Raw genomic sequence first — 24,841 nt, 5'->3', positions numbered from 1 at the left:
GGGGGGGGCCGGAGCGCGCGGGCGGGGCCGCGCCGGCACCTCGGTCGGCGGGCGGGGGCTCCGCAGAGGTCCGGCCGGTTCGCCCGGCCCTGCCCCTCAGCAGCGGCGGCGGCAGGAGCGCCGGGGTGAGTCAGTGTTTGGAAATGGAGTGGGCGGGCGTGCGTGTAACAGAATGAATGATGTCAGGGAGCACCGCGGCGAGCATGAGGTTCGTGGTAAACACGGCGGCGGCCGCAGCAGCCCCGAGCCAGCGCTGCCCCCGGCGCCCCCCGGCCCGGAGCCGCCCTCCAGGGGGGGAGCGCGTCCAGCAGCGGCTCTGCTGAGGCAGGAAACCTTTCCGAGAAGTGTCGCCTCCGCTGACGCCCTTAAAGCCGGTCCCTTTCGCCAGGAGGGAGAAGAGGCTGAGGCTGGGAGAGGAGCGAATTGCAGGGGAAGGTAGAGATTGTGGCAAACTTTCTAGCTGCTTCTGTGTGCTGCTGCCTCAGTGGTGGGAGTGTCTGGCCATAAGGAACTGCAAAGCCCAAACCTGAGAGCCCTGAGGCTCCAGAAAAGACTTCCATCTGCCTTTGGAGGAGGAACTGCCAGCAGTGCAAGCTGAGTAGGTAAGTTGGGAACGGCACAGGTGGATTAAAAGCGTGGCATACCACAAGTACGCTCTTAGAGAGCTGTTTTCACGGAAGACCTCTACATGTGAACTGGATAGAGACTGGGAATAGCAATCGTATACTTGTGGTCTCTTCTGTTTCTAGAGTTATGTCTGTTTTACCAGTAAAATGGTCTTATTTTTAGTCCTGAAGAGGCCCCTCTAACTAGGGAGGACACCTGCTGTTTTGATTTCTCTTGCAAATATCTAATTTACAGAACATACTTAGTTTGCTATAAAATTGTATGTTCTTGATATGGGCAATATGTTCATACCACATAGATACCTAGTTGGACAGGAGAGGACTTCTAAATGTGTGATTTCAACTCAGGAAGATAAAGTATTATTGTAAGGATCATAATGGTATTATAAAGGTGTTTTGCTGTACGTTTGTTTTTTTTTTTTCTTGTTGAATGTCTGCTCCGTTGAAGCCAGTCTTAAATTTCCTGAAGTGCAGCTAAACTAAACTTCTTGACTTAATGGCAGAGTACATTTTTGTTAACGTTGCATGGTTTCTGGCTTAAAATCCTTATGGAAAATAGTTAATGCATAATTTTCTAGCAAGAAAATATAGGATACAATGTAGACTAGGTGTTGTCCAGTTTAATCCATTTCTAAACTTTTATTTCATTTGAAGACCTTAGAAAATCAAACATTTGTCTGTCCTCAAACCACTTGACAGCTGTTAATTTATACACAATTATATTGTTAATTATACACAAGTGAATGGTTCCATAGATGTATTAGCGTAAACTGAGCAGGTGCATGATACTTTGTCTGAGACACTAGGCCTTAGAGGAGTTTTGGCAAGCTTCACTTTAAGTCATGTTTATTAAATGGCTTGCCCCAAACCAGTTTACCTTTTTTCATTATATTTCATGTAGTTGGTTAGGTGTATTGTTATTTGACCTGGCACGATTTTTGAGACTTTATAGCCTTAGATATGTTTTTCTTTGTGAATCTAGTAACTCTTATTCTTTACTTACCATAACTGAAATGATCTAGGGCTTAATTTACTATAAAGGTCAATAGGCTTACTTCCATATTTTTTTTCCATTTAGATTGTTTTTTCAAAATCAGGCATGGATTATCACATTTTACTGAAAAACATATCCTTGTCTCTGTCCTTCAGAAAAATATTCAAGTGTACCTTGTGTACTATGTGCAGTCTCAAAGAGTATTTGGACAAATCAAAGTGCTGGTGGGGAAAAACTTTAGGTGAAAATCTAAGGGGACAACAATAGCATGGCAGATAAAGGCCCTAATGAGGTTGATTTCTGTGCTGTCCTTGAAGTGAACTTATACAATGGAGAAATGAGAACTTGAAGAGAGCAAAGATGTATTATTCTTTTTAACTCTTGGGTTGGTAATCTAATTAGATTGACTAATTCAGAATGACTCTACCCCTGAGTTTTAAATATTGAGCCTTGGTTGGCATGTTGATAAGCATCTATTTTTCTGCATCATAAGTGTGTTGTGATTGTAATATTTTAAGACAAATTAATTCCAAACTTAATGTTTTAAGTAGACATCAGAAGTATTATATAAGGGATGCAGTATTGTGCAAAACTTCATATTTCCTTATCAAGTTAAAAAAACCCAACCCCCGTACACACCTGCCTGTATCTGGGAGAACTGAATAAGAGACATAATCTCAAGTATTTTTAATTCTAAACACCAGAGTTCTTTATTTATAATATATTAGTATGCCAAATAAAGATATGAAGACTGAAAAATAATGTATTGATTTTTAAAATATTAACAAAATAAATATTGAAACAAGTGATTTAAAAAATGAGTAGTCTTTCTTAAGGGCCAGAAAATGTGAAAGAAGGTTTTTGAAGAAATGGCTCATTACAGTTAAGTCTTCTGGTATAGAAATGGACTTTGAAGATACAGATATTTGTAATAAAATTGCATACATCTTCTGTTTGTCCTTTTACCCTAATTTTGATGGGCTGTTGGCCTACAATGTTATTGGATACTATTTGTGGGGAGTGGACAATACAGACGCTGTGACATATTATTTAGTATGGATATGGTATTGTAGGAGTCCGAACAGATGCTGGGAAGATTAATGTAACACTAGGTCCACTGTCTTCAGAGATCTCTCTCTGCTGGGAGAATTGTTTGTACCATCGACACCACTGTCCCCAAAGATGCTGCGGACACTAAGAACGTCAGGCATCCAGGCACCACTGTCCCAGCAGATTCTGAAGAGCTTAAGAGCTGCTAATGGAAAAGTTTTATGTAACACAGATAGCTCTATCTTGTCCAGAATAGACTTTGTTTGAAAGATATTTCTTAACTATACTGAAACTCGACTGTTTTAGTGAGCCTCTAGAATGTTAATAACCACGAGTCTGTCCTCTACGAGGATGCTTGTTTAAGTTATCACTGTTTCTCTTCTCCAGAATAGATCTTGTAGGGATATGGGTAATACAAAGAATAAAGTACTTACCATTATAGTTTTGGAAGTCTACTTTATAGCTGTTGATAGGAATTTTAATATGACCAAACTGTATACTAAAACTAAATCAGCTTTAGGAAAACCTGTTACTTACCCACTTAGCTAACATATGCAGTATCTGTAATACTGCTGTGCCTTCAGGACATCCTTGTAGTTGCTGAGTAAAACTTCCTGCCTCACTGTGTGGTAAGTGGGTCCTCTTGTTTAATCTGATGGCGTAAAAAAATATACTGAGGTCTGGTCTGTTTTACAGGTGAAGAAATAGTTTGTCCGAGTATCTGAAGCTGTTGAGTTAATCATAATGGCTCTTATTGAAATAGTGTTCAGGTCTAGATCCTCAAACAAATAATTCCGGAGCATGATTACTCAGAAAAACTTGACTTCATTCTGACAAGGGAATTTTTAATAAAAAAGCACATATTCAATATTTAATTATATAATTTTGCAGATAATAGTTTCTCAGATGTGTAACCCTAGAATGGGAGAACATTCTGTACATTTGAAGGTATCTGAACAAGAAAGCGTCTCACTGTCATTTACCCTCCCCAGTTGATGCAGGTTAACTTGCAACTGCCGTGTATAAATTGCAACGACATCCCTCTTATTCTTTATAAGTTCCTAAAGAAAATTGAAGTTGCTGCTGTCAGTGGACCTGTGAGGATTCCAGAGTCTGAGCTTTGCAGCTGCATGTTGCAATGTTTTCCTGTGCCTGGCTTTTAGAGTTCATCTCTTCCTGCTTCCTACTCTAGTCTTCTGTTTTTTTTTTCTTTATATATTGAGATTTCCATAGGCTGAAATCCTAAAAACTAGAATCCTGTGCAATGCAGTAAGCTTGACACTAAGCTTTGCAATGTTTTTGTGTGCACGTGGTTTCTGATGCAAAGAAGATCAGGGGTTTTACACCTATTCTTCCTTGAGGAAATGCTGAGCCTCTTGGGTGCAGCACTGAATGTTTTGAGAAGTTGCAAGAGTGAAGTTTTAAGTACTAATATGGATTAAATCCATATTAGCAAAAAAAATACAAAATTAGTATGTTTATTTAGTTTTTGTTTTTATGAAAGTTCTGATAACAAAGTGTCACTGTGAGCTTTAGCAAAACTTACACTCTACATAGGCAAACTCCAGTAACTTACAGAAGGGTGAGGTGTAGGGTTTGGTTTTTTTTTTGCTTGTTAATAGATCAGTGATGTTTATGCCTCTAATACTAGAACTTAAATGTAGTTGTTTTTCTTTTAAAAATTTCAGTTAACTATAAGATAAATGGGAGTTTAACCCTATCAGAGTGCAGAAATCTGTCCAACCTCAAAGAACAAGCCTCTGGCAGAGCCTGTCTAGAACCTGAATCTTGTAAGACCTATCTTAGAGCCCTAAGCAAAAGGTAATGGTTTTCCTTTATTGAAGTACTATTACAAGTGGTTTGGCATATGTTACTTCCCCAATATAGCTTTAGTAGAGCACTTGCATCTGTAAAAGTCCTTTATTAAGAAGTCACCTGCTTTCAGTACTTGTTTTTTCATGTTGAAATATGTTTGCATTTCTTAATTTTTCTCTTTTTAGAGTTTGTGATCTGCTTAGCCTCCTAAGATCTCAAACTGTTGTGTGATGAGTGCTGAATGACTTCTCTCAATTAGTTTCAGTCATCTGAAATGTACGTAACAGTGACAAAATATTTACTTATGTACACACCCAAGTTCCTGCTTATGTTCACTCTAGTGCTGGTTAGTGGAGCAGAACTAAATAAGAAGACAGTCTCCAGACTTTTTTTCCAGTTCCAGCCATGATATGCTTATGTCTTGCCCAAGAAACTGAATTCAACTCTATATGCTCCATTTAAGATTCTGAGTTACTGCTAAATCAGAAATAATGAGACAGTCTCCTTATTTAGGTGACATAATTTGCTGGAGAGAAGCTGCAGCAGTAGAGAAGGTTGTGCCTCATAGTCATTAATTCTGTATTCCATCTGGAGGGGCACAATATAATCCTGTGCCTTGTTGATGGTTCTAGTATGCATCTACAGTAATTACTGCTCTTTTTTTTTTTAACTTCCCCCATATCAACCTTCTAAATGGAAACAGCACTTGCTGCCTGTGGATGCTTTATAAGGGTGCCAAATACCACTGCCCTGTCTTGATTTGATACTGAACACAGATTATATTGAAACAAACTGTTCCCATCAGTGCCATTGCCTCAAAAGGACATTTTAAAAGCTGGAATGCTGTGTTACTGTCTTAACAGTGCTAAAACAACACAATGTAGGATTCTGTTTCATCCTCTGCCAGCTATTCTGGTTCAAATTTATGTATTACAATTTCAGTAAAGAACCAAAAGCATTTCAACTGAAATTCTGAAAGCACTTTGTTATATTTTGGTCTGGGTTTTTTTTTGTGTAATACTGAGAGAAATTAATTGTTATGATTCTACTTTAGTTCATACTGTTAGTTTTTCTGGTTACTTACCTATTTCAGGAGTGTATATAAACTATCAATATGTTGTAGCTTAAAAAGTTAACTCATGTTACTTTTAGCTCCTATGTATTTGGAGCCTGCAAAAGTCCTGCCAAAGTCTGTGCTTTTTCCTGTCTTCATAATACTGTACTAACATGTAAAGATGCAATGTAAGACTTCTTTGCGGTGGCAGTCTCAGAACTATGAGCTTGTCTTCATTTGATTTCACTCAGATTTTGTATGTTATTTTGAGTGTCACTTGACAAGAGTTCATTCCTTTCTTTTGGCATACCACCTTACTCTTCCAGAGGCCAAAACTTGGCTCTACTTCATATGTAACAAGGTCCATTTAATACACTTGCTTAAGCTGCAGTTACTGAAGTGCAGATGCTCAGTCTGCTGTGCTTTTCACAGAATTGTTTGCAAATTGTTTTGAAGGCATGTGTATACTTTGCACGTAGATATGGGGAGTGATTTTGAAATTTTGGAAAAAAACCCCAGTCAACTCCACTTGATGTGGAACATGTGCCAGAAAGCTATAGGTGGTCTTCCAAAGTGAAGCTGTGTTTATTTCTGTCCTGTGAGAGAGAACATTAACTGAAATGGTTTGAATCCTTTATTGACTATTAAAAGTGCTCATGCACTAAAATAGAAAGAACAACTCTTCAGTATTTTTGTTTTCCTAGAAATATGTTAACTTTCATGATGGACTTCAGTCTTGAGAGGAAGGGCTGTGGCATCCTGTTTGGCTCTGAAGCAAGAAATATTAAAGGCATTGCTCCTTCCAAGGTGCCAGAAAGAATTTGGAACTCTAATATTAAGACAACTTACTGAAGAGTTGAGTGTTACAGGTTTCAACTTCTGTCCACTGCAGTGACTGTATCCTGAATTTTCAGGCTATTCAGAATTCATCATCTTAGCAATATTTACCACCCTGAAACTGAATATTACACTTGCTATATAGCTGAATGGCAAGTGCTTTCTAATGAGGATAGTTTTTTTGGTTGACCTTTTTTGTGTGTTTTGTTGTAACCATGGTCATTAGCTTCCTCTATGCAGGCCTTAAAAAAAAAAAAGCTTAGCTATTTTCATATGTGCAAGCAGGCATAAGTATTATGATAAGTAGTCATTTCTTCTGTGTGGAACAAATAGACTATGTAAAAGTAGGGTGGAGTAATATGTATCTATCTCTATGGTAAAATTCAGGAACTTGTACTGACTTCTAAATTTAGTAAGATGAATGCTGACCAACCATGGAACAAGGCACAATACCTGTCAAATAGCAAAGCTCAAGTAGTTGGGCTAAATTTCAGCTCTAACAAAAATCTAAGTGTGTACATTTCTTGCTCTAAAAGTATTTTTCTTTGTGTTTGGGATTTTTTTAAAGCATAGTTCTACAGATTGTAGGCAGTTTGCTTTCCTGTGTACACAATTTTCTAGTCACTGATCAGTCTGAACAAGATAAGAACTGCCTGGCTTAGTTTTGCAGGATGAATGTTCCCATAAACAGTTTCTGGCTTGGTTTCTTTTTTTTTTCTTTTTCCTTAATTTGGATTAGGAGAAAATTAAGTATAAACTCTTAAACATCATATGGTTTGACTAAACTCTTTAGCTCTCTTACATTTAAGGAGCTCAGTGAAGTTAAAATGGGACGCTATTCCCCTTCAAAGGCCTGGAGGGCAGAGGAGAGTGGCAGGAAAGCAGAGGCTCTCTGTTCTATGGTGCTGTATTAAGGGCAAACACTAGAACCAAGTTGTTTTACCTTATCCACAGTGTTTTTTGAGTGTGCATGCATGTATGCTTTCTTCCTGTTCTCTCCGTCTGCATCGTGTTGTAGTGGAATCAGACACAAAGCTTTTAGCACTGCAAGCCTTTCTAGAACATGTGTTGGGGGCAACACAGTTTAGTCAAAGTTTGACTGTGATGTGTAACATGCAGAAAAAGTTCTCTCTTACCAAAGTAGTCTGTGTTGCAATTACAAGGATGGCTAGAAAGAGGAATATTGTACTTAGGCCTCCATAACTTGCCCAAAGAACCACTATCTTGATTAATCTTCCATGACACTCGCTATTATGAAAGTGTTCTGATGTTAACAGTTTGTGTTACTGTGCAGGTGTTAGACTGATACATAGCTTATGATTTGGTTGTGCATTCCTGAGAATATAACATGAAAAATGTACTGCCACATGCATTTATAGTGATATTCTATAGTGTTTTCAATTAGAATCAGGTAACAAGCCTTTATCTTTTCATCAAAAAGCTTGTAAACTGCAGAACACAGCGTTTTTGTTGTTGTCTGTTTGCAGTAGTGTGATTCAATGCAGTAAAAGACAGTCTTAGGGGATAGAAAATGTATTGTTATGGAAGGTGACTTTTTTGTCTTGTTACTATTATGACTATTTTAAAGCACTGGGTCCATGCCTTTCACCTCCTCTTTTCATGAGTTCTATAGGTCTAGGGCTGCTCATAGATTGAGTTAAAAAACAAAGGCAGCCTCTGCTTTTTTATTTTTTCATCATTTCATAATTCGAGGCATGTGAATTGGAAGTGCATGCATATCTAGAAAGTCCTCTCCACTTTCTTAGTTTATAATTTCTTGGGCATTGTTTGAACTATGAAGTGGCTGCTGCTTGTTTCTCTGCTAAATCTCACCATCTTTGACATAAACTCATTATGAGTAAAATGCCGGACTTGGTCTGAGGGAACATATCAAAATGTTTCGCCTGAAGCAAATCTGTTTGGGTAATTGAAGGCATGTAGACCAGATGTACCCATGAATTGACCAACACCTTAGCTCAACAGGACCTTCTTCCTGTGGATATCAAGGCACCAAAACTAGTTGATTAATTTTGGCCTAGTGTTTAATGTATAGCCTGATGTAACTTAAGTCTAGCCTCATCTGAGAGGAATTTCATGTCTCTGTTTACCTCCTAGCCAGGCAGCAACTAGAGTGATTGCCCATGAGGTATGTTTGCAGTTAACCAAGCTGTGTTTTGAGTAGATCTTCACACTGGTACATATTAAAGAACATGTAGCCTCCGACCTGGCAGTATACTAGAGAAAGTCTGTATGTGTATGAGCACCCTCTTGTCTTATGTTATTCTGTCTCCTGTGTCTGTGATGAAAATATATAGTTAAACTGAATAGTAAACTATTCCTGGTTTTTGGTTTGGTTTTGGTAGGGTTTTCTGTTTGGTGTTTATTGGTTTTGGTTTTCTATAATTTCCTGATATGAAGTCTGCACATTAGCTCAAATGTTGAGGATTAGTAGCAACTCAGATTCTTCCTGGAAAGTGTCTCAATATGTGTGCATGAATATTCAGTGTTCTGATGTCTGAACATGCTTAAGAAACTTTACTGTGAATTTTTACCCTGGATGCTTCAGGTGGCTGCCCTGACTGATTCCTTGCAGAGTAAGAGATCACAGCTTGTGCTGTTGTCGCATAGAAGCAGAGTTGAATGGGTGTCAATTCTGTCTAAACCTGTTTCATGAATCTTACTGTCAGGCATGAGAACTTTGGAAAGCAGAATCCTTTTTAGACTAGGGTAATTACTCTGTTGGAATTGAACTGTTAGAGTTGAATACATAACTTGAGTGTACACTTTAGTAAAGCTGTCCTAGGAATGTAGGAAGGAACATTTTTGGCTTTGGCAGATGCCTTTACTCAAAAGATGTGGTACTTCTTTTCTTTTTATGACCCACACGTCTGAGTATTTAATGCACATTGTGAGCATAAGTATTATCTTAAAAGGTAATCAGATTTGCTCAGAGCTGGACCTGATTTTGGAGCTGACTTGTTTACTGCTCTTTGCTGGAGTGCTAACACTGCTGTGTAGAAAACCTGTTTCTTGTGTGTTCTTTGTCTTGCATGAGACATGGAGCTCATCTGAGAAGTTTCAGGGATAATACAGTTGCTGTAGGGCATAGATTCTGCTTCCTGAAGGTCTTACAAATTGCATTAGAATTCATAGTTTCTTACAGTAGAACAGCATTTTGCATTCCTTGTGATATAAAGACTTTTTAGACAGTTTTTTTAACTTTTAAAAAGTTAAAGTTTTAGGAAGGGGAAAAAAAAGATTTGCTCTGGGACTTCAGATAAATTTCTTCTGTTCTTTTCCAGTTGAACACTTAGTTCTCTTCTTAGACTTTTGTAACTGATCACGTGGAATTAGTTGATTCACCACCTAGTTACTGTACACCATGGTTACTTAGCCCACATTCACAACATCACTGGTCTTGGTAAGTCTAGAGATGGAACTGACTTTATGGTCTGAAACAGGTTTGTCAGCTGCAGTTCTGACTGGGGAACAGTTTATAGAATCTGCTTGTCACCTTGTAGTTAGTCTTTCCACATTTCAGCTAGTCTACATGACACCTCTTCATGTCCTCCCTTTGTCTTTCTAAATCAGTGTGTCTATAGATGTCTGCTGGACATGAGACAAGAATGCTATGAAATGCTTTTTGAATAATTTTTATAATATGCTTTTTATGTTAAAATAAGCTTATAATAATTTTAAAATAAGCTCTAGGACCTCCCAAGAAAATGTGACCAAGAATTATTAAATGTATTTGGAAATAACTTTTTTCTGAATGTCCTTTTTGAAACATCTTGTTTGGTCACACATTCTTTTCTTCCCCCCCAGATTTTTCATGGACAGTAACACAAAAGTCAGAACTAGACTTAGGTTCTAGCTTGTGGTTTTTTTACTGTGGAAATACTCTTGACTCAAAATGTAATGACAGTAGTGTTACTTAAATAAAGAAATGGAAAATAAACAGTGTTCAGCTGCAGCACGCTGTGCAACTGATATAAATGCCATTTAGCAGGCAGTTTCATTGGCCAGCTTGTATTTACACTTTACATTCAGGCTTGGTTGGTTTGAGTGAACATTTGCTTTCCTATACTTCTAAAGATAGCGGGTTCAGTGAGGACCAGAAGCCTCCCTTGATCATAAAAGGTAGTTTATGGCGTGGAAGGTGCTACCTGGGGTATGTGATTCAGTGTAATATAAATCATTCTATGTAGATTGAGAGCAACCTCAGTACTTTCACACCAGGTTTTACTAGTTGGTAGGATAAGGTCAGTGTAATGCTGGTCATTAGATTGTTAATTTCATTTGAACATTTTTTTATTATGCTGTGTGTGAATGGATAAGGTGTTACAAAGCAGTTGTCTGATGTTTCAATGAAAGGATCTAATGAAGGCTTTTTAGGAGTAACGCTGAAGATACTACTCAGCTGTTTTCTTGCAGAAATAATTTTAATCTTGCAGTTTTAGTAAGTGGGAATTTAAGCATCACTAACTTCCTTCTTTAAATCCTTTCTCACTAACTTGGATCTTCATATCCTTCTTAAAAGCTTTAAAGCAATAAAATTTTCGAACTGTTAGGTGAGAAGGGGAAGGAAAATAAATTAAAGCACTGGCATGAATGGTGAAAGCCTCCATGTTGAGTCTCGTGAATGGCTTGGCATAAAGGAATTTCATTATTGCAGTGGTATTCAATACTGGGTTGTTCTTACCAAAGGCTGTAGTTTAGCAGGGAATAATGAAGAGAGGCTTGAATTATTCTGGAGATGTTTAGTTAAGTTCTGAGGTAAATAATAGCTCTGTGAGAGACAGTAAAAAACACATTAATAGTATTCTTGTCCTCTCTTTCTGATCTGTATGGTGAGGCTGAAATGGAGATAACAAAATGTCTGAGGTATTACAGAAAGATTTTAGATTATAATTGTAATTATTTTCTACTGCTGTCCCACTGTTACCATCTTCTTGGAAAATTTATTTAACAAGGATACCCTGCATTGTGGGGAGATAGCGTGCCAGGCAGGAGGAGTGTTCTGTTTGTCAGTCTGTGGCAGAAACAAAAATGAAGAAGGAAGTGTTGAAGGGCATAATACTTAAGTGTTTAGTATTTAAAGTTAAACAGTGTCTTCCCTGACAAATTAAATAATATAAAAAGGAAATGTTTTTTCTTGTCAGCATAATGTGGAAAGTATTTTCTTCTATTAATAGAAAATTTTGAGCTAATGGAATACTTGAACAAGTTCAAGGAAGACCATAGGACTGCACTGGAAGCTTAGGTTGTGATGCCTTTTTTTTTTTTTTTTTAAACTATGTAGTACTTAAAGTTGATGCATAGAACTTCAGTGAAAAACCCAGTTTCATATAAGGAAGCTTGATATAATTTTGGTTGTTGCAAACTGGAAGCTTGAAGAGTATGTAACAAAGGTTTCTTTGCTGCTGTTCTCACCCCCAATGTAAACATCTGTAGACTGATCATTGCACTTGCCAAAATTTGCTCAGTAGTCTTAACTTCTTGTTGTTAAATTTACCTGATTTTAGTTCTGGAAGTGTGGCAGCAAAAGCTGGGGGAGGGGGAAAAAGTGGGAGGGAACCATCTAGTGTGTGAGCTGGATGTAGATTTGGGTGTTTGAGCCTGTAAGCAAACAGCTTGAAAGAGGGGTCTGTGTATTCCCATCCCTGTTTGACTGGGTGTGCTGACTGTGATATGAAAGCCTTATGCTGTTGCTGCTTGGTGGTGGGTGTGCTTGCAAACCAGTGGTTGTGGCAAGAAGGTAGAGGAGAAGACTGAAATAGGGACCAGATCATGTTTCATGATGACTTTTAATTAATCTATGTGTTCACTGTCAGCGATAAATGATGTGTGATGTCTGCATCATCCCTCTTAACTAATATTCATGAAGCTTTCTGGGAAACTTAACTAATATTCATGAAGCAAGCTGCAAACTGAGTTTTTAGGGGGAAGAGAGGAGAAGTTATTCAGTGATTCTTTCCTGACCTGTTTTGACAGTTTATAATCTGCTAGACTTCAATGTTTTATGCTCTATGCCAACACTAGATCAGGATACCCTGAGACAAGGGTGTGTGTAGATATTAGTGTTTCTGAAAGGGGATGTTTTTATTACTTGAGCCTGTGAACATAGTAAGTGTTGCTGCTGTGTAGAGAGCCACAACTTGTAATGTGCCAGTTGAACTGAGGGGTTCAGCTTATCGTATGATACTAATCAGTTTTAAATATGCCCTGTCCTAAGAATTCATGTGGGGTCTTTCTGCTATCACTAGGTGAGGATTACAGTTAATGGTTGTCTCTTTAATGTTGTATGCTTTGCAAGGGCTACTGTCTGTTTCAGTCTTTCTTTAAATGTGAGATATGAGGTATGAGCCTCTGTGTATACCTCAGAGCTAAAATAGCTTTTCTCTGAAGTGTGCAACTTGTGCATGTATTTCTTATTATTGCTAATATTGTAAAATGCTCTGCAGATTTAAGCAATTACTGTCCTCTCACTGTAAACTTTTAGGAAGAGGGGTTTTGCTGCAGGAAATATATTAGAATGTTCTCACAAATGTGACCCCTTATTTTTGGGTTGGCACTGCTGCTTTTTGGGAGTAGCATAGGGAAAAAATTTGACAGGCATTATCATCTTAATAATTACCCAAATATTTTTAGGATGTATCACTGATAAATTTACAGAATGTGTAACTTCCTCTTCTAGCTGCCTGATGGCTGATAAGCTGTAGCACAGTCACTTTAAAGCACACATTAGTCACTGTGGTTCCTCACCACCCTGTACTGAAAGTGGTGACTAATCTCTTGGTCTGACTTTCCATTAAGAAGTGCAAACTTTACCCTCGGTAACTAGGTGGAGGATTTCACAAAACAGTCTAAACATTCCTGCCTTCTGTGCCAGGTCCTCCCACCTCACAGCCAGTGCCTGCAACTTCTGTACCAGCTAGAAGAGATGTGGGGCATCAGATGTGCTGCTAGGCTCTCAACAAATACTGAGACCTTGCTCTCCATGAGAAGAATCTTGCTTTGGATGGTGGCTCTTCAGTAATGTCTGTAAAGCTATAGCAGAATTAAAACAATTAGCAGCGAGGTGCCAGCATGCTACATAAAAACCTGATCCAGAGGTTTATTTTGGCACTCTGGCATTATTCTGCCTGATGAGACTGAAGTAGTACAGTAACTTCCACACTTTGTACAGTGTTTATAATAGTCTTTTCTAACAAATAGAAAAAGGTCAGAAGCCCAATGGTTTTTGCAGTGTTACAGAATATGCAGTGATAGAGCACCTTTTTTACTTTTATTCAAAAGCAGCTGATTTGGAGTTTAAGTATCACTTCAGGTTAGCAGGCTTTTCTGTGCAGATCAGAAATACTGAAACAGTCTCATTTTGAAGAGTATGGGTTGGGTAGGAAGAAGACTTACTCTCAATCTCATATTTTGGAGTGGAGAAGGGAGTCTTTAGGCTGTTTGAAGAAGGTCAGTATTACTTTTGGTTCTGTTAAAAAGAGATTTAGCAATGTGCATTAACAGTGAAGGCAGCCAACACTACCCTGAGCTATATTTAAAAGGAGCATAGCCATTATTTATGGGGAAGTGATTACTCCTCTCTGCTCAGTACTACTTAGTAGTATCTAGAATATTGTATCTCGTTTTGGGTCCTTGATCCAGGAAAAACATAAACTGGCAACAAGCCCAGCACAGGGACTGTCGGGGTCATCTCGAGGCTGGAGCACAGGCCCTGTGAGGGAAGGCTGGAGGAGCCTCAGTTGCTTCAGCCTGAAGAGCAGGCCCAGAGGGACCTGACGGCGGCCCCTTCATACCTGCAAGGAGGCCATTGGGAACATTGGGACCAGGCTCTTCATAGTGGTGGGAAGAGGAGATACAAAGGCTGTAACTTGTAATAAGAAGTAGATATAAAACCAGTAGATTTAATCATAAAAACAAACAAAAACCCCATAAAACAAGAAAAATAACCCTCCAGCTTTCACTGTGAGAACAACCTTGCAGTGGAACAGGCTGTCTGGGGAGGTTGTGAATCTTTGTAGGCATTAAAAGTACAGCTGAATTGAAGCCTTGAGGAACCTAATATGAGTCATTGCTGATCCTGGCCAGAGGCCCAGAGACCTCCTGAGATTTCTTCTAACCTGAATTATTCTGTTCATTCTTCTGGTTCTACAGATGACTGACCATTCTCAAAGCCTTTGTTTTAGAAAACACTGTTAATCTGCAAATAAACTGACTTTGTTTATGCCATATACATGTGGATTATTTCCAGAATGAGTTACCAGAGCACTAAAAGATACCAAATATTTGCCGTTTCACAGATATTGTGACCTTGGTTCTTAAAAGATAAGGTGATAACCACAAGGAAAATCTAAGCCTGTCATGGTGTCAAGATTTGAAGTACCTTTAAAGGGCATCAGACTCTTAATTACCAAATATAATCCTTTGGAGTCTGAGGACCAAACAGTTGAAGATTTTGAAGATGCCTTCATGCAATTAAAGCAAACCTACTCAGCAGTGTTCAAAATGACAAAAGAGCTCAAAGATGTTTTTTTTTTTTCCCCTGTGTTTCCTGAGGTAGTTGCTGGGGCCAAGTTGGATGGGGGTTTGAGTGGTCAGTCTAGTGGAAGGAGGGGTGGTACTAGGTGATCTTTAAAGACCCTTTCAGCCTGAACTATGAATATGAATATGGTGCTATGAGAGGACTTTTTGGGACATACTGTTTTAGAAACCTGCCATTGCTGTGGAACACACTGAATACTGAATTGCTAGGAAAATGGAAGCTAATTACCTTTTTACTATTAAGAGGTATGAAGAATTCCATGGGACTGGTAAAGCTTGGTTTGCACAAATAGATAAACTATAGCCTTAAAGCTTTTCTCCTCTGTCTAGGCAAGTGTAGGAATTTAGTCCTTAAAAGACATCTGTTGGTACATTAGTAATCATAAATGAGAGAATTGCAAAATCCCTCTATTGAGATAGAGGGAGTAACTGCTCTATTTCTACTTCTGAAAAGAATTTTGTACAAGGTAAGTAGTTAATGCTTTTTATAAAAGTTAACATTTAATGCAAGTGATAATGTGATGATAATCTCAGTTCTGAGGGCATTTGAATGAATGGTACTTCTATGATACAGCTTTATCTTACTTGTAACTCTTTAGCATCACATGAGCAAAAAATGTGTTGACAGCTTATTATGGAATATGGATAAAGTCCAGGTTTTTATATATTGTAAGCATAAATAATTGTACAGGTCAAAGATGAACATAGCTCTGAAAATAGTTTTACTGTAGGGAAATAGAAATCATAAGGAAACCTCTTAAACTCAGTTCTGTTTCTGCATACCTGAATATACTTATATCTGGTTTAACAGTTAGTTGTCTTTTGAGGGGTTTGGGTGGTGATGTGTGTTTGAGTTTTTTGTTTTGGTTGGTTGGTTTTTTGTTTTGTTTCGGGTTTCTCTTTTTCTCCCAGTGGTCTACATGCTGTGAGGTCTACATATGGCATGGAAGAAGGGATACGATAGAAATTAACTGAGACCTGGAATGCTTTCAGAAAGCATTCAGAAGTTAAAGAGAAACCCCTAAAAGAAAGTTTTTATTTGTTGCTGTCTAGGTAAAAGAGGTGTCCTGACTTCTTTTTTAGTTCTAGTCCCATAGGCAGTCCTAAAAATTTGACTGAAGAAAATACAAGCTAGCTAACAGTTGTTCCCAATAATTGTGATACAAATAAAAAAATACTCAAATGTTCTCTCGTCTAACCTCAAATTGTACTTTATTTACAGACCCTTTTTCTACAGCTACCAAATACAAGAATATGTTACAGCGGTATCAAATGTTGGAGCCAACCTTAACAAAAGTGAATGAAGCTTAAAAGCAGTGCTCCTTAGAAGTCTTTTGCATCTTGTATACGAAAGTGTAGCTTTCCTTAATGTCAGAATAGATCAGTCTTACTGTTTTGAATACTCTTGTTCCAATAATATTGGAACAGCAGGTTAAGAACTGTTTATTTGGAAAGCCTGTGGAGATTGTGACTATTCAGTCCTTCATAAATTATAGAAATTAAAATATTTTGAGAAATGTTAATGTTCCAAATACTGTTTAAGAAAAACCAATATTCTGAGCTAACTGTATGTGAAAATGACCTTTATGTGGAAATCTGATGACTAACAAGCTAAATAAAACTCCTTGTTATTCTTAAGTTCTAGCATAAAGAGCCAAATGTAGACGTGCTTTCTTATGCTTAACTCAGAGCTGTACCCCCCCCGTCAACTATTTTCCTTTGAATGACAAATGGGGATGCAGAAAACTAAGGGAGCTATTTACGTGGTAGCAAGTAGGAGCTCAGGATAAAAAGTTAGGACCCTTGCTCTTTTAGCATCTTTTTCATTCTTAAGATTTTTTTTGAAATATGTTGTTCCTTGAGGCAATTACAGCTTCTGCTGTAAAGCTGCTTGGTAAGAAGCTCTGCTTCTTGATGAGGTAACATCTATTTTTAGAAGGTATGGAAGTGGTTCCAAAAAGCAAATTTGTTCCTAATACCTGGGTGTATCCTTTTTCCAAATTTTATTTATCTTTTTGTGTTACTTGGCCAGTTTCATGTGAGTTTGAGACTTCACCAGTAGCTCTTCCGTATTTTAGAGCAATTTGGTTTGATTTTCAAACCCTAGACACTGACAAGATGGCCAGATCTAAGCTGCATGGTAGCTGAAGAATTCTAGGGCCGTTTCCTCTACTAGGCAGTTTATGGGCATCTCCTGGTTTTGATATGGGAATGTTTCAGGTTTGACGAAAGAATCAAATGGATATTTTACCTAAAGTAAAATAAGGACAACATGAAGCTAAAAGGAACACACCCTTTGTTGGTATGTGAATGGATATGTGAATTGGAGATGGGAACTTGGCAGAAAAACCTGTACACTTCTGGGGAGTTCCTCTCTCAGCCAGTAGCAGAGGATGATTAGGCTGTTGGGGCTCTTGTATGTCACTTCTTCTCTGGCCAGTCAGATTGGTGGCAAGGGACCGAAAGCTTCAAGCAGGGTGGTTTTTGTCTTTTTCATCATGAGAGTTGCTAATTTCTTTTATAATATAGGAAAAACAGGTTGAAAATGTGCTATAAAGGGAAGCACTTATGTTCTTACAGATCACTGATCAGATGATATGTAGCACCTTGAACTACCCACGTAAACAAACTTGACCACAATATGTACTCTGCTTGAAATAATCTTGATGAGTCAGAAGTGATAGATCAATATGCCTTACAATCCATTTAAAAGTACCAGGAAGGAACACATTTTTTTTTTTCTGCAAACTGTAGCTATAATTGCTTTGCTTAATAAGTTAATGAGTTTTTATCAAAACATGAGTGCCACCCTGCTTTTTAGGTTCTTAGGTTATTGTTCATCTGTACTTTAGATGCTGTTTGATATTTAGGGCTTATGTGGATGTCATTAAACATCTGAAAATACAATCTTCTTTTTACTTATGTCACTAGTGGTGTTAGGTATTTATTGGGAAGAGATGGAAATAACTAAGGTTACTACTTATTGTGATGCTCTCGGTAAATGCATAATTCTAATAATGTTTCAACTGCACAGGATATAAAACTTATCAAGTTTTGCTGATCTCTGCTAAACGTAATATAATGTTGAGAAGTAGGGTCTTGACTTACTGGTGAATGCTAGGTGGACACATTACAAAAGGTAAGCAATTAAGTTGATTTTTTTTTTTTAATATACTGTTGCCTAAGTGTTCTGTCATGTGCTTAACTTTAGTAGACAGAGGGAATAGAAGAGTGTGTTAAGAAAAGGACTTGAGAAAGTTAACATGTTGTTCTACTGCAGTTTTAAATAAGGCTGTTTCTTTTGCAGATGCTCTAAAAGAGTATTTTTAGTTGTAGGAAACATCAGAGAGGTCATTGCTTGGCTGCTGGGTTAAACATTCCCTTTTCTTAGACATGCAGAGCTCACAGCATGGTTGCTAAGAGGAAAAAAAAAAAAACAAAATCACCACTTGTTTTCTTGGATGTTTGTTTGGGTGTGTTGTGTGTATAGTTTTCACAGGCTTGTTGATCAGGCATTTTGAAAAGGTCAACTAATGACAGTGGATTTCAGAAACACTGCAGAGGGGTAAATTTAGAAATGCTTCTTGGCTATTTTAATATTATTTGTATGAATCTCACATATTTGGGACCTGAACTTCTACCCCTTTTCTCTAGCAGCAGTAAGAGCAGCAGCTAGGAAGTCAGTGGTATTTGCATGCTGACCATGTTAAATGTCTTCTCTATTTGGAGGGATGAGGTGGGAGGGACCAAAGCACAATCACTTGACTTTCCAGGATGTTCTGGTTTTAGATTGTTCTTCCTATCAAGAGATCAGTTACTGGGCAGGTTTTTCCTAAACTAGTTGCTTTTTCTTAAGCTGAGTCCCATGATGTATGGTTAGGGAGACTGGCAGCTCTAGCTGTCATCATGATGACTTAATTGTACTTAAAGCATGGCAAACTGGCAGCCTGTGTTGGCGTGCAGAGACCTGAGGAGCCAGCAGTGCTGAACTTCTTGTAGAGGAACCACTTAAAGAAAAAAAGAGAGAATTACAATGTGCTGGTAGATGGTAATACTACTTTTGTCATAGGAGCTGAACAAAGTAAGGAAAAATACATACATCACAAGTATGGTAAGTGGTTTTACAGAACTTTAAAGATGGTGAGAGTGGCCATTATTTTGACTAGAGCAGTGTCAGTTGTGTAGAGGTGAACTGTGTTCTTTTCTCTCTGTAGAAAATGTTGCTATAAAACATATGCATTTACCGTTTTGTTTTTTTTTTAAATCTAATGAGCTTTTACTGAATTGACAAATGGAGCCTTAAGTAAATCCTGTGCAATAATAAATCTTGTTATTTGTTCCTGTATTAAAAAATTGTCTAAATAGATTTAATTTTTTTCAAAGTAGCTAAAGAACAAACACAGATTCATTTGTGGTCTATTCTACAATAGGATACCATAACTAAGAATCTAATGCAGAGGTATATTTCTCAGTTCTCTGAAGTTTCAGATGTTATTTAGTGGGTGTTACAGTAGCTATCTAAACATGGGTTTTACTTGGTTGAAATACTCATTTAGATCCAATAAAATTTAATGAAGCTATCAATTGAGTAGATTTTCTAGATGAATCTAAATTACTTTATGCCTTACAAAATCAAAATCTGTGATGGCCTTCTGGTTTTTTTGTTCTATTGCCTGAACTTACAAGATTGTCTCATCTATATGGACAAACCATATTAATATGTGTAGCAACCCTATCGTCAAAACTGGGATATTTTGCATGGAATACCACTGTGCAGTAAAATTCAATGTTGCTGCAAACGTGGATTAGCCTTAATTCTGACAGCTGATAAAACAAGTGCTGCCATGGTCATTCAAGTCTCTGGATCTTGTCCTTTAAAAAAAAAAGCCTAAACTGGTTCTAGTTCTTAACCTGTTAAGTCTCCTATCAGTTTATTTGGTAGGAATGGGCTTGAATTATTTCACAGTGACCATCTACCTTTACTTTGCCTTTTGACTGTATATGTAAGTAGACTTGGATGGAACTTAAATACTTAAAAATGCTTTTCCTAACGATAATATTTTGTTCACTGTCACGTTACTGCTTCTGAAGGTCCATATGTTTTGTTTTTCAGATGATTCAGCTCTAGAGGAGAGATTTGTCTTCATGATTTCCTTTGAAAGCACAATGGACACATTTTAAAGTTTTACAGAAATCAGAAATCATCTAGGAACAAGAACATTGGACTTTAAGGAATAACAGAGTTCAGAGAGCCCAGAAATTGGTCACTGATAAACCTGACTTTGCCATACAGCTTGGAAATGAATACCATTGAGACAGCAAAGCTTGAAGAGCATATGGAGGGTCAAACGAATGACACTTCCAATGGCTACTCACGACCTACTCTCTCAGTCAGTGAAGAGAACAAAAATGGCACTAACAAACCAAAGGGCTTGTCTAATGGCTTGCGGAAAACAGCAAAGAAATATCCTGATTACATCCAGATTTCTATGCCTGCTGAGGCTAGGAACAAATTTCCTCTGGAGTGGTGGAAAACAGGCATTGCCTTTGTCTACGCTCTCTTCAACTTGATTCTAACAACTGTCATGATCACTGTGGTCCATGAGAGAGTACCTCCAAAGGAGCTAAGCCCTCCCTTGCCTGACAAATTTTTTGATTACATTGATCGTGTGAAATGGGCTTTTTCTGTATCAGAAATAAATGGAATGATACTGCTTGGATTATGGATATGCCAGTGGTTGTTTCTTAGATACAAGTAAGTTAGCTATGTTTTTTTTTTCCCCTGCTTTATGTTTTCAGAATGTTGGTTTTCGTTGTTTGTTTTGGGTGGAAGGAATCTTAGGTTAAAATCCGTAACAATACAGAAGAGGCCTGACAGGAAAGTGACAAAGGGGTGACTTGTTTACAAAATGTTCCGGTCTCTATGCTGGATATCGATACACAGGTGTCCTGATTAATGAATAATGTTTAGTTCTGAATTTGACACCTATGTTGTACTAGCCAAACTTATTTGAGATTGGGCTTTTCAAAGTTTACTGACATGGGGATGTTTAAACAGAGGAAATTATCATCCAAATATGAGGAAGAACCCACTGTCCTCTATAGCTAGACTAGAAGCTTCTTCCTGTGTCTGCATTTCCTTAAACTATACATATGTAAGTCAAGAATATGGTTATAATATGGGACTATGAAGAGAATATCACTGAGTTGACGCAAACTGATCCTAACTGCACATGTAAGTTAGAGTGAGGCCACATTAAATAGGTGGGAGCTCTGTGCTATTAAGAGCTAGCAAGACTAAAACCTGAAGAAGGACTTCTTAGTATTTGATTTAGAGAAGTGTGTGGTGAAGAGCTGGGGATGGAGCTGCTATTTCATTCTAGGGATTTAGCTATCTAATAAAGCTAGAGCTACATAACTGTTATACGTCTTCTGCATGTAAACTTTGTATTTGATCTTTTTCTCCCCTTCCTTTACTTTCAGATCAATAGTGGGACGCAGGTTCTTTTTTATAATAGGAACTTTGTATCTGTACCGCTGTATTACTATGTATGTTACCACCTTACCTGTGCCTGGGATGCATTTTCAGTGTGCACCAAAGGTAAGAGCCTTTGCTCCCTAATTCTTGCCTGAGTCTCTACCTGAGTCCTTATGGCTCCTTAGAGCAAATGGAAAGTAATGTTTCAGGTGTTATTAAATACCACAAATTACTTTCAGCTGATGTCTTCAGAAACATAGGTAATGGTAAATCAAAAGTTGATACAAAGAGCTTCAAGTTGTTACAGTTAAGATGGTTTAATGAGAGTACCTATGTTGAAATAGCACTGCTAGTCTGAGGCTCAAGCTAATCACTCTTAATACAGCAATATCCTTTTCTTATGTAGTAGGATACCCAAGGTCAATATTGTAGTTTATAGGCTTATATGCAAGCTTCTGTTGCTGAATCCCTTTAAAAACCAGTTATATGTTTTGTTCTTGTTTCTCGCACTGTTTGGTCAAGAGCTATTGCAGTACCTGAAATCAACTGCTTGTCTCTGCTTCCAACCTGCAAAATGTGACTAAAACAAGTTCAGCTACTTAAATAAGCTGACACATTAGAAACATGGATGTGCTAATACTTTTACAAAAACATTTTAAAAACTTTATGGCACTGTAGTTAAGTGGTGACGCAAATGAGTTGTTATTGCCATTTTAGGCTACTAATAAAAAGATATAGACTTAATGATTGCCTTGGAACAAACTGTGTTATGTTGGCTGTCATGAAAGAAAAGTTTACTGGGGGGATGAATTTGTCACCTCTTGAGTAGGATCTCATCAATCTTGTGGTACAGCATCATATCTGTTCTCTTTCACATTGAAACAACTTTAGGCACATGAATCAGTATCTGTTTGAAAACTTTTACATATCACTATTGTAAAGACATAATTGTTTTGTTCTAATAGCTTGGGGAATGACTTTGTGTAGTAGACTGTGTATCGAGGAGTGAGAAGAGGTAAGCAAAAGAAGACTGAAATGTTTCTGCTGAAAGTGCATTTTGTTAGCATTAAACCAGGATGAATTACTTGAACTCTGGAAAAAACTTGATGGCTCTTCTGGATTTTTTTCTTTTTTTTGGTCTCGTGTGATACTTTTATGATTATGGAAAACTCAGTTATCCTTTTTTTCTAGAGTTAATTTTTAAATAGCTAGGTGAAACTAAGTTTGCCTAGTATCTGTGAAAAATCAAAAGCTGATCCTAATCATGTTTAAAAAACATATATCCTCTAAATATTAGTAAGTCCTCACTGAGTTTGTAACCAAATTTAAAATTTACCAAGTTTGAGTTTTTTGCTCTGTAGAAACGTTGTTCAGCTTTGAACAGAATGATGGAAGTAGCATGCAAGGTTATAGTGGTTTTGAATTGGTTTTATCCATTCTGTGGACTGCTGCCATGGCGTCTGACTTTACAAATTCTTAGTGTTTACCTTTTCAATATATTCTACATCTCATTCTCATACAAGGCATATTTAAAAATAGCTTGAGAAAGCATAGACAGAATGCTAATGTTATCAAACTAAGCTTTATCATCTGTCAACTATGATATGCATGCTTATTTGTTTAAGAATATGTGAGAGAAAGATAAAGAAAATGAAGATAATTATATCCTGTTCTCCCTGTCTCCCTGACTGTCCACATGTGTTTGGACAAGAAGTTTAGTCGGGTCATGGTGTATCTTAACCTTTACTTCATGCTTTTGTTTCTGGTGTTCTAGTTGAATGGAGATTCTCAGGCAAAGCTTCAGAGAATCCTGCGACTGATTTCTGGTGGTGGTCTATCCATAACTGGATCACACATCCTGTGTGGAGACTTCCTGTTTAGTGGACACACTGTAGTATTAACGCTGGTCTACCTGTTCATCAAAGAGTGTAAGTGTGTTTAAATGCTTTTGTTCTTCTAGGAAAACACATGATAACATGGATGTAAAACTACTGCCCTCCAGAAGTTACTTGTCAGTTGTACATAGACTGTATGTGTATGGGTTTGAAATACAAATTATGATTCTGACTGGAAATGGAACATGGATGTAGTAAAATCATAGGTTAAGGTTGGAAGGGACTACTGGAGATCCTCTAGCCCAACCTCCTTGCTTAAGCAGGGTCATCTAGAGTACTTTGCAGAGGATTGCATCCAGACAGTTCTTGAGTATCTTGAATATGGAGAGAGACTCCACAACCTCTCTGGGCAGCCTGTTCCAGTGCGCAGTCACCTGTGTAGTGGTGAAGTACAGAAGTTCTTTCCTGCATTCAGGGGGAACTTCCTGTGCATCAGTTCCTGCCTGTTGCCTCTTGTCCTTATGCTTGGCACCACCGAGAACAGCCTGGCTCCATCCTCTTGACGCCCTCCCTTCAGATACTTACAGACATTTATCAGGCCCCCTCTCAAACTTCTCTTCTTCAGTCTAAACAGACCCATCTCCCCCAGTTTTTCCTCCTGAGAGAGGTGCTCCAGTATCCCAGTCATCCTCCTAGCCCTCCACTGGACTTGCTCCACATCTGTCTTGTACTGGGGAGCCCAGAACTCCAAATGCAGCCTCACTAGAGCGAGTCAAGGGGCAGGATCGCCTCCCTTGACCTGTTGGCAATGCTTTTCCTAATGCACCTCAGGATACCCCCTGCCCTTCTTGGCCACAAGGGAACACTGCTGGCTCATGGACAACTTGTCCACCTGGACTCCCAGGTACTTCTCTGCAGAGCTTTCCAGCAGGTTGGCCCCCAACCTATTCTGGTGCACCACATTCTTCCTTCCCAGGTGCAGGACCCTGCACTGGTCTTTGCTGACTTTCAAAAGGTTCTGCTCTGCCCATTCCCTAGTGTGTGAGATCCTGCTATGAAAGGCTGTGCAGCACTCTAGGGTATTGGCCACTCCTCCCAGTTTTGTTAGATCTATGTTAGACTTTAAGGAATTCTGTGGCTTGAACACAGCACTGTTGTACACTTATGCTACCTCTGGATGCAAAGTTACTTTTCTCACCTCTGCTGTACAGTAGTTACTGCAAACAGTGAAAAGTTGGTTTGTGCTCTTTGGATGTCTTCTGCTAGACTCTCCTGCGTAATGCTTCTTGTAATTAATAAGTATTTGGCAAGCTCACAGAAGATAGTTATGGTTTCTCTATTGGTGCAGCCAATTGAAGTGTTGGAGAACTGAGCACCAACTTCCAAATCTGATATGTGGTAGGCAATGCTTCTGTCCTGAGAACTTGGCTGCTCCTGAATATGTAGTGGGGAGTTCCCTTTTCAGTTCACATATTTGGAATTCGATTCTTCTCTCCTGCTGTTGTATTCCAAACTATGCAAATGCTATCTTGGCTCATGGAAATGTAGTTCTCACCAAAACAAAAATAAGACTAGCCAGCATTAGTTGGATGCCTT

The 24,841-nt window shown here is 38.2% G+C and overlaps 1 protein-coding gene across 8 annotated transcripts in view; it reads left to right on the top strand.

The window, feature by feature from the left end:
• The window catches only part of SGMS2 (sphingomyelin synthase 2), a 61,347-nt gene that overhangs the window by 23,058 nt on the left and 13,448 nt on the right, over window positions 1-24,841 (top strand). For 4 of the 8 annotated variants that reach the window (XR_003533228.1, XR_003533232.1, XR_003533229.1 and 1 more), the window contains 3 exons: window positions 20,046-20,687; window positions 21,416-21,533; window positions 23,185-23,338. Coding sequence is in view for 1 of the 8 variants with exons in the window: in XM_027677070.1 (XP_027532871.1) it covers window positions 20,233-20,687; window positions 21,416-21,533; window positions 23,185-23,338 (727 nt within the window). In the remaining 7 variants the exon portion in view is untranslated. Of the gene's footprint in view, window positions 1-103; window positions 126-246; window positions 603-3,277; window positions 3,300-15,846; window positions 15,986-20,045; window positions 20,688-21,415; window positions 21,534-23,184; window positions 23,339-24,841 lie in introns of those variants that run through there. The other 4 variants (XR_003533234.1, XR_003533231.1, XR_003533233.1 and 1 more) reach the window with 4 other exon arrangements.

Source organism: Neopelma chrysocephalum, unplaced genomic scaffold (assembly GCF_003984885.1).
Source record: "Neopelma chrysocephalum unplaced genomic scaffold, ASM398488v2 Primary Assembly neopelma1_42b, whole genome shotgun sequence".
Lineage (NCBI taxonomy): Eukaryota > Metazoa > Chordata > Aves > Passeriformes > Pipridae > Neopelma > Neopelma chrysocephalum.
Note: the sequence above shows the minus strand (reverse complement) of the source record. Positions and strands in the feature narration are given on the sequence as shown.